General features: G+C 39.6%; 1 protein-coding gene across 7 annotated transcripts in view; it reads left to right on the top strand.

Annotated features, from left to right (window-relative positions):
- sdk2b (sidekick cell adhesion molecule 2b) overlaps positions 1 to 15375 on the top strand; it is a 276275-nt gene that overhangs the window by 189716 nt on the left and 71184 nt on the right. For all 7 annotated transcript variants that reach the window (XM_026178235.2, XM_026178230.2, XM_026178233.2 and 4 more), the window contains exon 2: positions 10970 to 11129. In XM_026178235.2, coding sequence (XP_026034020.2) covers positions 10970 to 11129 — 160 coding nt within the window. The remainder of the gene's footprint in view (positions 1 to 10969; positions 11130 to 15375) is intronic.

The raw sequence follows: 15375 nt of genomic DNA, 5'->3' as shown, positions 1-15375 counted from the left end.
GTCTCAACCATCCATTTTCTTTTTCTTGTGCATTTCTCTCTCAGATTGTGTAATTTTTTTAAAACCTCTATATTTTTCAGTTTTGTTTTGTTTGTTTTTTTCATTTTTTGGGTGGGTTTTTTTGTCCATAAACAAGTGGTGTATGTCCTAAAAGATACAGTAAATACGCTTGTAATTATTCTTCAAAATGAGAGACTTTTTTCATTGCAGAGATTCTTGGTCCACACTGCTCTGAATCTGTAGAAAATGAGCAGTATGTGAGTTTTAAATTGTCAGCTCAGGCTTTCGTGCTTGGCTTTTTTTCATCTGCACTCCTCAAGACGTAAAAGTTTGACATCTTTGAAAGGTGTGAGCTTCATATTTAATGTGAGAGTCATTGCATATTCTGTGTTAAGACAGCACTCACACACACGTGTTTAATAATAACAGAAATAACTGTTATTGTCTTCCATTGTTTCTGGTTACTTTGTTTTCTCACACTCTTCTACTTCTCTTCTATGACCAGTTTCATCACATTTACAAGAACCATATTAAAATGACAAAAAAAAAAAAAAAAAAACAGAACAAAATTTGAAGCAACATTTTTCTCTTTGGTGCTTGTTTGCAAAATCTAGAAGTCTGTAGGACATAATTTGACAGTAAACTCATTCTGCACAATATATAGAAGCCTCAGTGCCCACTGCCTGCAGCCCCCTTTGCAATAAAATATCAAGTCCTAATACTCACCCAAGGCTTCTGGCTTAAGAGGTTCTGTGTGCACTGATGTAAATAAAACCCTTGTTTTCCCCCATAACCTAATCCTTGGACTTTATTATACACTTTAGAGGATGTTTTTGTACCTCCAGCCTTATAATCAGCGCTGCTCCAACCCACTTTCATCTTTTCATCCTCCTCTTTTATGGTTTATCCACTTTCCCTCATTCTTTCCTCTGACCTGGCTGTACTGGCATAATATAGTGTGGCTTGATCACAAATAATACTCAAAACTCATTAATGAAAGATTACGGTTTCTCTGAATAGCCACAGTGAGCTTTCATTTGGTGCCCATATAGGCTGTGGTACAAAGAGCCAAACACAAAAGGAACAAACATTGACCCCTGCAGGAGCATGAACGACCTTAGCCAGCCTTTTGTGCTGTGATTTGAAGACGTACCCTTGACAAAAAGTAAAGACCCCACTACTAATAAGCAAAAAAGAGGAAATGTTTAAATGAGAAAAATCATGGAAAAAATAAAGAAAAGCTAAACCTGGCTTGTTGTGTTCTCGCATTAAACTAATGCACATGTGTGCCTTCTTGCTGTTTTGGTTCACCAAACACTTGCATTTGTAGCCGGTACAATCAGCAACAGGAAAGGAAAATAGCGACTAAGCTAACCATCCTTGCTATGAGAAAACATAGCATGAGGTCAAAGAAGAATGTATGGTATAAGGTAAGAAGAGCTAATTGGCTTGCTGAGAAATGAAACCAGCACCATCTATTCAGTTGGCTTTATATAGACTTGCCCTTCGTTAGGTGAGTACAAAGAGGACAGAGCAATGATCATGATGTTTATTGAGGGGAGGTGGAGTAGCGACTCACGGCGTGAATGTTTGTGCATGTATTTTTGCTTGTGTCGGGAGAGGACAGAGGGTGGTCTCCTTGTTTATATGTATATGCCTTTGTCTCAGTGTGAGCATCAGAGGATGAGTGCGAAGTTGCCAACAGAGACGGGGATGAGATGGATGAGGTGGGCGATGTGTGTGTGCATGCAGCTCTGCTTGTGTCAAGAGCCCAGTGGCATGCCTCACATTGTATGTACTGAGGGGAAAAAGTCACCAGTGAGTATTTGCCTGCTGCTTGCATTAAATCACACAGATGTGCATCTTTGCACCAAAAAAATCAGCAGGCAAGAGTAGAAATATGAAGAAAAACAAGCAGTCTACATTGTGCATCTTTTTATATGAAAGATGTGAATCTAAAAGTTCAAAAAGGAGAAATGAATAATAAAAAAAAACAAAATAAAAAGATTATCATAGAGAAACCCGTGTTAACATGACATTTATTTAGGCATCTTCTTTTTTTAATTTTTTTATCCTTCCAACAAATAACTAGTGCGTGGCAATAACAGAGGCTGACTAAAAAGCCAATTGTAGTGCATTAAAAGCCTTCTAACAAGGCCATGAAGTGGAATTGTTTCCTGCCACACTCCAAAGTGAACAAGTGTTGAATTGGGCGAGAAGCTGGATAATGGCCTCTCCTTCAAACTACCTCAGCTATCAAATGCTCTCCGTATTGACCTGCACTAATCATCTTCACAAAGTGGCAATTTAGACAATTATCCACCCAAATTCCTCTTTTGAAATAAGTATTTTATCAAATGAATCCAGCACACTGTGCCCACTCATCTTAAGAAGATTTTAAAAGGCTTAAAGGTCAAATTTGTAACTTTTTTTTGACCGTTTTCATTACAGGTTTTAAAAGTTAAAACAATGCTACTTGGGTGTTTTTCAACTGATGCCAGTTGAAGATTGAGACCAGGTTTATCTCTTGTCTTTCCAAAGCATGATCAAATTAGAAATTAGAGTAAAAGTAAATTTTTGGTGTTTGGAACCCATTGGTCAAAGAAAAAATAACAAATTAGGGTCTGCCTACGTCTCATATTTACCTGTTATCATTTTCACTTTATTTCAGAGGCCGTATGATGTCTTGTTGTCAGTAAACTCCTTTAACAGTGGACCAGTGGACCTTTGCAATAGTTGTTTTTAAATTGCATCAATTGTGGTACCAATTTATGTGCCCAAAAGTCATAAAAAAGACAACTTTCCCACTTTTTTCATACTTATTTTAACATTTTAACACCTGAAAATTCTGTTTAAGCTTAGGAGACAATATCTTTTCTACACTGAGTAATATGTAGTGGAATTGATTTGTGCAGATTACTCACAGTTAATAGTCTGTTCAGATAAAAATAAATTCATTCCACAAGATTTGGCAGGCTGAAATGTTACGATGGTGGCCAAGACCAGTGTGAAATTTGTTATTTTGTGGATGGCTCGTCGTCATCGCAGTTCATTCACACACTGAACTATAAATTTGGCTCGTTAACAACAACGCATGCATGTTAGGTTTAAGTTCAAGTTGTAGTTTGGCAACGTTTTGGTGTGTGTGTGCGCGCGAGCTTGCTTCCACGTTCACTTACTTCATAGCGGCTGTAGCATGCAGAGGAAGTGAGCGATAGGAGTATGGTCCTCTCTTTTCTCCCTTTGTCTAGCCTTCCCCTGCTGCAACCCATCCATACATTATTAAGTAGTAAAGAACATTGTTCCACAGCGTTAATTTTTCAGCAGGCCAGGGGTGGACTGCAGATACATCCCATCCTTAAGCCATGGGTTACTCAGGTTGCTGATGCATACTGTCTCGTATAGAGTTCTGTGCATATCAACAGTGTGTGTTCATTATTTCCCCTGACTGCACTTTTTCATCATACAGCTCAAGTGGTGAGCGTTTTTTTGTCTTCCCTCTTAATGTTTTAGAATGACCTAATTCTTTACCTGATATAAAGAAGTCTTCACTGACGTATAAATCAACATGAAGTCTTCCTGTACAGTACTTCAGTTTGGAGCATGCAAGGTCATTTAAGATGTTTCATGCAGCCATATGATACTGATGCATGAGATGCTTTTCAGCTTTATTGTGTCCCATAATACAGCAATTGATTTGGCTCCATAAACATCATAGCTTAATATGCTCAGTGTACTGCGCCCCGCACACCACCACTAAGGAGATTTTTCTTTCTAGATCTATTGGGAAATTAAACCAGCTTGTTCCTAAGTAAGCACATACAGGCACACCAATACACATACATACATTTTTTTGTTTTGTTTTTTTGTAGAAAAAGGAAATTACACAATGGTGACATGCAATAGAGTGGCATTTATTGGCACACAACCAATCACATGTTCCTTTCATTTCTTGTACATAACCTGTTTTTTTTTTTTTAATTTATGTAGCTCTGTTTCTTAGCGTTACCTGCTTAGTCTAGATTTGCAAGTCATTATTGACACTTGCGAAGGATTGCTGCAGGTTAAGTGATAAAAGTAAGCATACAAGCTGACAGCTTAGCCTGTCGTTGCTAAAGGTTAACTCATAGATTTATGAATGCCACCTCTCTTTGCTGAGGCCGTTTAAAGAAGTAGACATTTTTGATATTTTAGTTGCTGTGATTTATTGCTATCCCTTCCCCATATTGGGTGGCATGAGAACTGAGAAAAGAACAGTGAGTGATGCTAGTTTTCACAATTTTTAAATATTCATGTGTTTAAAAAAAAAAAAGAGCTCTTTGGCTTTTCACAGCAATGTATTGTGTTATTGTTTTCAATATCCCGCACCAGTGTTTTCCTGCCTTTGCAGATTGTCAGCCATTTGAAACCAAGTGAGAGGTACTTGCAGCACATCATAACGTTGCAGCTTTTTTTTCTCCATTCACTGAGAAAGCGAAGATATCTCACAGAAAACACGTGGAAGGAAAAAATTGATATAAATTAGAATTAATGTGCTGTCTTGTAGCGTCTTACATAGCGCCTTCTTACCACTATGTATGTAAATGGAAATGACATAAACATAATAACATCAAATCTGAAGAGTGCTGGATGTAAATAGCATGCGGACATCTACAAAGAAGAATATTTAAACCTACAATAAAAAAGGGGTAAAAAAAGAATCGCTTCTGATTGGAACCGGGCGTCTTCTCTTGTCCACTGAGAGTCTGTCTCCTGGACAGTGCAGGGGTCTTTTGCAGTGGTGGAGGGCTTCCAGTTGAACTAAAACTGTGAGCGGAGAGCAGACCAGCAAGAGTAGAGATTATTGGCTGGCAGGGTGGTCTCCTGGGAAATGCAGTTCTACAGGCAAAGAGGAGGAGGCGTCACTGAACCATGAATGAAACAAAAAGGGAGCCAACAATAAAATAGTGAAGCTTTGTGCTAAAGTAAGATGTGTCTCCTTTATGTAGTATGGACATGCTATGTATGTGCATATGAACAGAACAGTGAGCTGCTCACTGGCTTTGTATTGTGAATTTGTGTACAGTATGTGTAACTGTGTGGACACAGGCTAGTGGAAACCAGCAGCTGGACTGGATTTGAGTGTCCCTCAGGGATGAGCAAAATATCAGTCAGCACAACCACACACGCCTGCCAAATCTTCCTTTCGTTCTCTCTCTGTGTCTCTCACGCACACACATACACGCACATACACACACAGACACACACACATTCAAAATATGCAGTTTCGTACAGACATACATTCACTGGCACAATCTGGATCATTTCCCTTCCAGAGTGCACACGGACACACACACACACACACACACACACACACACACACACACACACACACACACACACACTGAGCAAGAGGGCCAGAGCAGTGTGCTAAATAAAATTAGACAGTAGAACAGATTTTCACACCCAGCGGGACCATTAGCAGCTCAGTTAGACCACCAGCAAACTTCCATCCTCATCAGCATCACAAACACATTTTGACACCTGCCATGAAAGAATGGCATGCACACACGGTGGGACACACACACACACACAAAAACACACGCACCTACACATGCACACATCATTTAGAAACAAACAAATCACATGTGGACAGATACATACGAACGCTAGACACCTCCAAACTCACATTCGTTCCACATTATAAATCAACGTGTAGCAGTAGGTTTATGAAAATGGACTGTAAAAGCTATAATCAAGCACCTGTGCGTGAGTGCATGAGTTTGTCTCTATGTGTGGGGCCCCCAGGCTGCAGCTGAAATATGTATGCTGTGTCCGGCAGCGTTGAGCCCCTGAGGATTGAGCTAGGAGGGAGGTTGCTACTCATGGCTGCCACTGCAGCACCACAGCCTTCTGGGAGCTGGAAAGTACTTCGTTATCTGTGGAAATTCACTGCTCCGTTTTGCACTGGCCACAAAAAATATGAAAAAATAAATGTCATCTGTAAAGCCGCTGAGCTGTATTGACACGGACTTGCATCTATTCAAATGATGTGCTTTCACGAGGATATTTTTCCTTGAAAATGGACACAGGTACCTGCTTTACCTTTATTTCTGTGTGTATTTCACAGCCATTTGAAATAATAATAATGATCCAGAAAGAACTCTGCCTATGGATGTCATGGACACATTATGCTGAAGGCGAGTGCGTCAGTGATCTGAAAAAAAGAAATCACATTGCCAGAAAGCAACAGTGAGCAGATAAAGTTTAAAAGTTGCAGACTTGTGCAGAAAGAATATGTTTGTGTCACAATTACAACCTTCAGAATATTTTCATACATGTTATGTATAAGTAAAGTATAAGTATTTTATATGTGTGGCATTAGCACCTACAGACTGCTCTTTAAAAAATTAGATGTTACATGTGCAGCATCAAATTCACAAAATCATATTTTCTGATGTAATCAGATGGTCGATGGTCTTATTAATTCATTTACTTCTTATTTATGTCCGTTTAAATCATGTCCTGTATTTCACATTGCTCCACAAAGCACCTTTATTTTATGTGTCTTATAAATAAACCGACTTAAAATGGTGTTTTGACCTTTTTAAGCTAGCCAAAGGTATTTGGAGTGAAATAGGAGAAATATTCCTGACTATAGGTCTTGTTTTTAAAATTTAATAATATGAGTTCTCCTAAATTATGAATTCTCACCCCAGGGCAGGCATTTGTACCTGGCACCGTTTTCATTAATGAGAGAGCCGATTTAATTGACTGTGCTGCAGACTCTGTTTTGAGTCTGCATTTGACACACTACCCTTCACCTTTGCATGCACACACAATTATATATACACACACACACACACACACACACACACAGTGCTTTGAGCTGGCATGGCCCCAGGGAGCATCTCCTGGCATGGACTTTGCTGTATGCAAACGAGGGGGTCTCTAACACCCAGTAATCCTTTGTATTTTACAGGAAGCATGCAGCCGAATAGTGGAAACTTAAGTTGGGTCTAGTCTGTCTGCGAGTTCATTTGTAGCACTGTTCACACTAATTGGAAGTGTATAAGAGCTTACTGGTGGCATGAGACAGACCATCCAATGTGTTTTCTAAGCCTTTTTATCTGCGCTAATAGCTGTGTACAGTATGAACTGTAATAGCAAGATCTCAAGTGGGTGGTGTGTCATTAAAATCTCGATACTTCAGGTCTCATCTTTGTCTCACAAAGTGATAGCAACATGCTGCACATTTATACTTCCTGTAGTTGTGTGAAAATCATTTCCTCTGAGAAAAAGCATTGATTATTTGTTTAAAAAGCATCATTAAATCCTGTCACATGTATGTGTTTACAATATTAAAGTGTCAGGAAATTGTTGCTATAGTTACTCCATGTTGCTAAAGTGCTGTCAACATAAAGAATGTATAACCAGCCATGTGCACAGGAAGCACAGATTCCCATATGGGTTAATTGTGCATCAATCTGTTGGTAATGCTACGGGTCACCAGTAGGGGAGGACTGCATTCCTGCTTTCCACTCAAAAAGATATGAGCCGTGTATTGCTTATTACATTATTCCCCTCGTGATCCCACTTTTGTTGTAATTATTATGCAGAAAGCACAATTAAAACACGTTTCATATTCATATGAGAAAGATATGCATTTTTAAGACAGGACTGTTTTTATTATAGATGGCAACATTTGTGTGTTTTATTGAGAAATACAATTGACCTTTATTTGCGTTCTACATTTAAGCCTGGAGACCCACCAAAACACCAGTTCAGATAAAACTCAGAGTTCTTATTAACATAAAACATTTTATTTGTTGATTTTTTTTTTACATGGGGTCATGTTGTATGCAATGTTTTGATCACTAATTGTTAACAAAAAAATATTAATTACTTCTGGGCCTAAGTTATTATACTCCTAGAGTGCTTATACTGGCACTGCATGTGCTGATTTTACTGTTAGATAACACTGATGAGCTCTTATGGACGTCCTAATGAGAGGAGCTACTGGAGATATCATCAGTGATCAGTGTTTTCTTTGGCCTCACACTGCCCTGTGCTTGAATGGATATGTGTTTCTGCGTGATACAGTGGTTGCCTTTCATTTGCATGTGCCCCCCACCCCCTTTCTTCCCTCTTTTTGACGGCATTGCTTCCTCTTGTCTCTTTCCCTGCTTCCTCTCACCTCATGCTCTTTTTATCTGTCCCTCGAAGATAAAACCAAAGCGTGCATCGCGAGGGAACGATTAGTCTCGGCCATCTCAAATAACTATTGTATGTCTCAATCACCCTCATTCTCAAACTATCTCCTCCAGTGCCAGGCATAGCATTAACCCTCACTGGAGAGGCCCTGGCACTCCAACTCTAAAGGCAGCTTAGAGTCTATTTTACATTTTATCTCTTTTTTTTTTTTTTGCATCTGTTAAGCCCTCTGTCTGCCATCCTCATCGCTTATAGATCATTCACTCATTTTTTGTCTTATATCACTTAACCTAAGTGTTCATTTTTCTTTTCGTTCATTGTGTATTCTGTCTTTACACTGACAAAGACTTCCCACTGTGACTTTCTGTTAGCTGTGTCTATGGTTTGACTGAACTTTATGTGCCCCTGCTGTATGGTGGCTTTCTTCGTGTTTGACTAGATTAAGGGATCAGATTTTAACAGAACGGAAAAGGCTCACTTCTGAAAATGCTCAGTGGTGATGTGAGCCGAATTTAGCAGATAAATGCTGTGTGTTAGCTTGCTGAGTCTCCTATGTCTTCTTATATGTGTTATAAATATTTATGCATGTCAGCCTAGCACAATACTCAGGTTATCAAGTGAGAAGTCAAACCAAAAGCTGTTGATAAATATGCATCAAGAATTTATGAATATTCATTATTGAATCACTGAAGTGTGTTTTTGCACTTTTGAACTTCCAACAACTACCATTCATTCCCTTATCATTTTTCTTGATGTTCTTCGTTATGTAACTTTGTATCTGCCTCAGTCTATCACCTTGGTTCTTGACGACAGAGGTATTTCAGAAAGTTCTTCAACATAATTTAACATAGTAATTAAATCTGCTTTATATTTCTCTGGAATGACATGATTAGTCATCTGGCTCTTTCGTAACTTGTCTGGAGAATACACGTGGCTGCGCATTCACGAGCTCCTCAGCTAAAATGCAGTAAAATAAATAAGGTGCTTATTTGACTCTCTGATATTTTTAGGATATGCAAACCTGTTGGGAGACTGTGTGCTTAATAAAAAGTGGAACGTAATCATTAATTAAGTTGTAAATTAATTAAATGTTGTGTCGGGTAGTTTAAAGACAACAGTATCAGATGTTTCAAACTTGTGAAATTTCTCATTTTGAATTCTGATGTGATCTACGTGTTTAAAAAAAATTAAGAACCTTGAAAAACAAAGAAAAACCTTGAAGGTCTGGAAATCTATTTATGATGAGTAAAATAAGCAGGGTTTTTTTGTGAAGGACAATAAATTGCTAATCCAGATTCTACATGTATCACAGCAGCTTTGGTCTGTAGTCTGGATTTCAGGCTATACTGCACTGCCTGAAGTCTTGATCTTGTGGACAGAAGTTTGTTTTTAGCAGCGCTGCTCATCTGTGTTGCATTTTACTGTAAGGGCTTCTGTAAGGGTCCCACTCAACTTCTATCTGTGAATATAGGAACAAAAAAAAAAACTAGATGCAAATGCAAACTATATTATGTCCGTCCATGATCAGCTACTGTAACATACATACATTTAGTGTAAAGAAGAATCTTTAGTATTTAATCCAAGTCTGTAATTTTAAGTGAAATGCCTGTAAATCATCTTTAGGCTTCCACTGTTTGACTTTCATCCCCTATTTTTCTCACCATTCCTTCACTCTTATCAGTCTACCTCCAGTGGATTTGTTGAGCCAGAATAGAGGAACAAAATATCAGCACTATAGATCATTTTGACAGTTTAATTTCAATGCCTGATTATCAGTCAATTTGATAATTATATTATCCAACCATCCAATTAATGTGTTCTATATTTACAATGATCATCAAGTAAGCGGTCCATTTTTGCATCATTTATTAAGGGTGAGATATTAGAGCCACGAGAGACCTTGACAGTTTTGCTGTGCAGCTTCTTGATTGAGATATAAAAATCACTGTGTGTCTATTGCGACGTTCACTATAGGCACCACCCTACAGAGAGCTTCTCGCCGGTCTTCCTCAATCCATTCCGTCACACTCAACAGAGCGTGTTCAGGAAACACAGAAGGAGCGAAAAACAGAGCGATACAGAGTGGAGGCGAACAAATGATGAAAGGATTTCATGCCTCCTCCTTGGCTTTACTCCTCTCCTGTCTGCTCTGTCTAGCTCGGAGGAAGGTACTGCACTGTGCCAATGAGCTACTGACACACAAGTGCATAGAGCAGGAGATGCAGGATCAATCCTTCATGACTTGATGCTTTTGCTTCCTCTTCGCGGTTAGTCAGACTTCTCTGAGACATTAAGAGCAAGTCAAAATCACCCACAGCAGACAACAGTGCATCGTATCAGATTAGGTAGCTCCGAATGGGACACATTCACAGAGGGTTTTCCATCTGGAGTGTGTTTAGATGCCAGTGATAAATAAATGCAACACAGTTTACTTTGTCTTAAATGAAATCCCAGCATCTGACCATAGACAATCCGTAACAGTCAGAGAGATGTAAGCATCAGTTACATTTGGCTCCCTGTTTAAGTGTATTTGAAAAGTTTCCGAGGACTCTGTGCTTGCTTCTTGTCTGTGCTTACATTATCAAAGTTAATGTGATTCCTTCTATCTTATCTGAAGAACTCCGTTTTCCTGACATTCTTTTGTCCCTGTATTTGTGTGTGTGTGACATTTAAGAGTTTGCATTGTTCACTGTTTGTTTCCCATTAACTGGTTTTAGGAGGAAAATGTCTCATTAGGAAATTGAAAGACTTTAATTCCAAACATTTGTCTTTACAGATGACGTGCCTCCCTACTTCAAGACAGAGCCAGTGCGTAGCCAGCTCCATCTGGAACGTAACAGGCTGGTGCTGACCTGCATGGCGGAGGGAAGCTGGCCACTAGAGTTTAAATGGATCCACAATAGCACAGAATTAACACGCTTTTCACTGGAGTACAGGTGAGCACAGGCTGATGAACTGTAACTAACTAGTCATGTGTATATTTGGTGAAATTAGGATTAGTATTTACCTTTTTGCCATTAGCTACAGGCCTACTGTAAGAGATAAACTATGAAAGTCCCATTCAGTCAGGAGCAGAGATTAGTCATTGACCCCTGGTAGCCACTGGTCGCTAATTCACGCTAGCGTGAAATTGATTGGAAAGAGGTGCACGGTGTTGCACTGAAAACCTCCTTTGAGGTTTTGAGTTTGAGTACACACCAAGAGGAAGTGAAACTGTGAAAAATTGTGACACAACCTGGAAATGGAGTCTGTTTGCACTAAAAGTAAAATGTGCTGGTTGCAGCAGTCAGGCACAACTTTTCAAAAGGTTGTAACTTTTACTGTGAAAGCAAACAATGTCCACTTCCAGTTTGCAGTGAACTTTTCACAGTTTCACTATAGCTCAGAGTATAAATGGCAAGTGTTTGCAGACAAGTTGGCATCTTCCATGAAAACTACAGGTGAGTACAGGAAGGTTTTTGGTGCAACACCCTCTTTACAAACTCGTTTCACCTCTGACAGCCAGCTCCAACTGGCTGGTAAATACAAAGGTTGTCGATCGTCCTCTAGGTCAGTGTGACTGAGACCTTACTCTTTTAACGTACATGACACATGTGATATTTTGATTTGAATCTATCTATCAATCTATCGTTTTCTGGTAATCCGAAGTCAGTTCACAGTGTCAGCACGTTAAGCAGGTTATTCCAGATGTCCTTCTCCCCAGACAAACTTTGTAGCTCCTCCTTGGGGGATCCCAGAGTGTTCCCAGGCTAGATGAGATCTCTCCATTGTGGTCTGGGTCTACCCTGTGTTCTCCTGCCAGCCGGGCGTACCTACAGGACACACAGGAGTAGCAGCTCTACTCCAAGATCTGGATTTCAACCACTAGTTTTTCAGTTGTTACCCATTTTTCATGAGCATAGGTGAGAACCGGGATGCAGATGGACTGGTAAATCAAAAGCTGCACCTTTCAGCTCTGCTCTCTCCTCACCACGACAGTCCGGTACAATGCCTGCATTATCGCTGACGCCACACTAATCTCCCAGTCAAGCTCACGTTCCGTCTTCCCACCACTCGTGAATAAAATCCCACAATACTTGAACTCTCTTGCTTGAGGGATGGTTTGAATTTGACCTAAAAAAAAATCCTTCAAAGGGACCTAGTCTTGTAGCCACAGGTAGCCTTACTTGATTATTCTGATGCTACAGAGAAGAAGCATGGGCTATGTAAGAACATCTTCTGCACCCTATTCCAGTTAGATAGGTGTTTAATGCTTGTTTGATGAAAATATTTTTTAAAATCAAACTTATTTTAAATTTAAATTGAATCAGTGTAATATTATGGCTCTAAAAGCACATCTTTATTTCATTTCCAACACTGCTGTGGTAATTCTCAAATTCAGTAGGGCAGTGTGGTACTCTGCATATGCATTTTTAATTAATCCTGGTCATAATCCATCAAACATTAGTGCATTATAAATAAAGAAATGGCTTATTCTTGCTTCTTTTCTTTTATTGCCTCTAACCCCCCCCCCCCCCCCCCCCCCCTCTCCCTCGTGCCTCCGTGACCTCCATCACTCTCTGTCTCTCCCTCTGGAGAGGCTGCAAACAAGCGAAAGACGTGAATGAGGGTTAGTGCAGGAGATAAACCGTCTTTAATGGTAACTGGAAGATCCCAATCACGAGGCAAACATTGCTCTTATCTCAGAGAGCAGTGTGCCTCCACCGAGCGTTTCCGTGCGCATGTACATGTATGTGTGCAGACAGCAGTACAAATGAAGCGCCGGACGATTGATAGAAAGCTTGCTGACGCGCAGCAGATCTTAGCTGAACTGTTGTGTTCACGTGTGAAAAAGAGAACGAATGTGAAAACAACAGTGGCTGAACATAGAAGCAACATCAGGGTTGTTGATGGAAACGCTTTCTTGGTATAATCTCTGGAGACAGATGAGACCAGAGTGAGAACAGCAGAGCAGGAAGGGCAGAAGTGAGACACACAGCTGCTGGAGGAATTGATGAGAATGGACTGTACCTGAGAAAACCACTGCTGTTGGAAGCTTTGGGCCACTTTGACTGTGTTATTGGGAGAGTGATTGAGTGACGCTATGGGTGATTAAACAAGTACTCAGGCACAAGGCTGGACAAGGTTATGTCTATGTCAGTGTGTATATCATATAAAAAGACTGTTAAAGCCATGCAATTATCCCATTCAGGATTGTTTGGCTTTACAAATAGATATAAAAAAGAGACTAATCAAAAATACCCTCAAATTGCTGTCATGCGCTTAGACCATCTGTGCTTTACCAACGTCCTGCTAGTAATAAAATAAAGTACACTGCGAAAAAGAACGTGAATCTTGCATAGGCTAAATGCAACATGCAAACAAATAATAAAAGGACCTTTATAAGGATCTAGAGTCCATATGAGTAGCTGAGTCCTTAAAAAATCTAAATACCATTTTAACTGAAGACCGAGTGCCCTGCTATATACTTTCAAGAGTTTGTGGATGTTAGTTTTAAGTACGCATGCCTTTTTCTTGAGGTTTTGTGTCCATTGTATAATTTCTTCATATATATCAGCACCTCTCTTAATGCAAAACCGTGGCGCTCGTGTTGTTTATATGTCGGTACGCACTCCTCCTTATTCCTCAAGTCGGCCTTTCTTTCCGCCAGCAGAGTATTTCAGCAGAACAGACCCCCATATTAATGAGGTTATGGCAGAGGTCCCCAGTGCTGGGCGCTGCTTTAAATATTGACACCATGTGACTTGACCTTGTGTCCTCTGGCAACCAATCAATGCTGAAAACTCTGCGTGAGCATTATAATTCAACATGTAGGTGTGTGCGTGGAAGAGTTAAGCAAGTGGCTGACTTTTAGAGAGACCAGGATCAGCACTGACAAATGCCACATGACGGAAACTTCATCTATACAATATCCAATTGCCACACGCAGATATTCACACATTCTGGCTCGCGTGCTGCTTTCTTTGTTCCTAAAAAAAATCATTTAATAGCCTTATCACCAGATTACAATTGAACTTAGGAAGGATGAAGATTATATCCAATACAATTAAGAATTTTTGATCCTATTAGGCAGATAAGTCTCCTGCACACAATGCTTCAGCAAATCAATAGATCTATAAATACACAGAATAGCACCACAGCTTCCTGTCACGTGACCAAAACCTCAGGGGTGATTACCTGGCACTCCACCAGTCTTTTTGCTGCCAATTAACCTAGAAACTTAATTAAGAGAGTTAATTATTAATCGGCCCTCAAGAGGCATTTTTGTTTGTCAATTGGTTCTTGGCTGGGTTGGTGGAGTGTGGCCTCTGCTTCCGAGAATAGTAAACTTTTGCTTCTTACTCTAATTAGATTGAAAGACAAAAGTAAATAAATAAGTCTTAAAGGGTTTTACAAAGGCAGAAGGGAATATAGTAGTTGTTTGTTTCAGTTATAATAATTTGAAAATAGCATTCCAGAGAGGATACGTTTTTTTCTGAAAGATCAGGCAAATGGTTAAAAACTTTAAGAATGACATTTCAAATTACAACTGCATCAGTAAATGAGCAGAGAAATCTGTGAATCCAAAGGAAAAGGCAGAAAACTAAGAGTAAATGACTGTAATCTTCAACCACAGATCTCCAGGAGAAACCTCTGTACGGGCACAAACGGGGGTATGGATATGTCTAATCAAGACTCCCTCACCACAAAATATGAAACAAATAAATACATAAAAAATGGTACAAAAGACATCGCAGTCGCAGCGTGACGAGTTCGTGTTGATTGACTTTTCATCTCTATGATCTTCTGCATAATAGGTGCTTTGCTCTTCAAATCTGGCATTTCACAATCAGGAAAGAAAAGAATAAATAGAAAATGAGATTAGCGTTTGACAGCTAGCTTGATAGAATGTCACTTCACTCTTTGCAATAATGATTCATCTTTGTAAAATGTGGGTGCGCCTTCAGAAATGGGACGGTAATATTGTATATCCGTGTTTTTGGCAAATCAAGAATGTGCCGGAAGCTAGATGTAGACAGATATGTGCAGATTTTTAAACACTGCATGTACGTATTTCCTAAAAACTCAACCCTCACCCAGACGCCCCTCTTCACACTTCACACTGGGCTCTCCTGCATTCCCTTTGTTCGTCTTGTCTTACTTTAATCCATACATAGATGAAATACCACTAAGCATCCACAT

The sequence above is a fragment of the Astatotilapia calliptera genome, chromosome 8 (genome assembly GCF_964374335.1).
Source record: "Astatotilapia calliptera chromosome 8, fAstCal68.1, whole genome shotgun sequence".
NCBI classification, from domain to species: Eukaryota; Metazoa; Chordata; class Actinopteri; order Cichliformes; family Cichlidae; genus Astatotilapia; species Astatotilapia calliptera.
The sequence above is the reverse complement of the archived record's forward strand: the minus strand, read 5'-3'. Positions and strand labels throughout refer to the sequence as shown.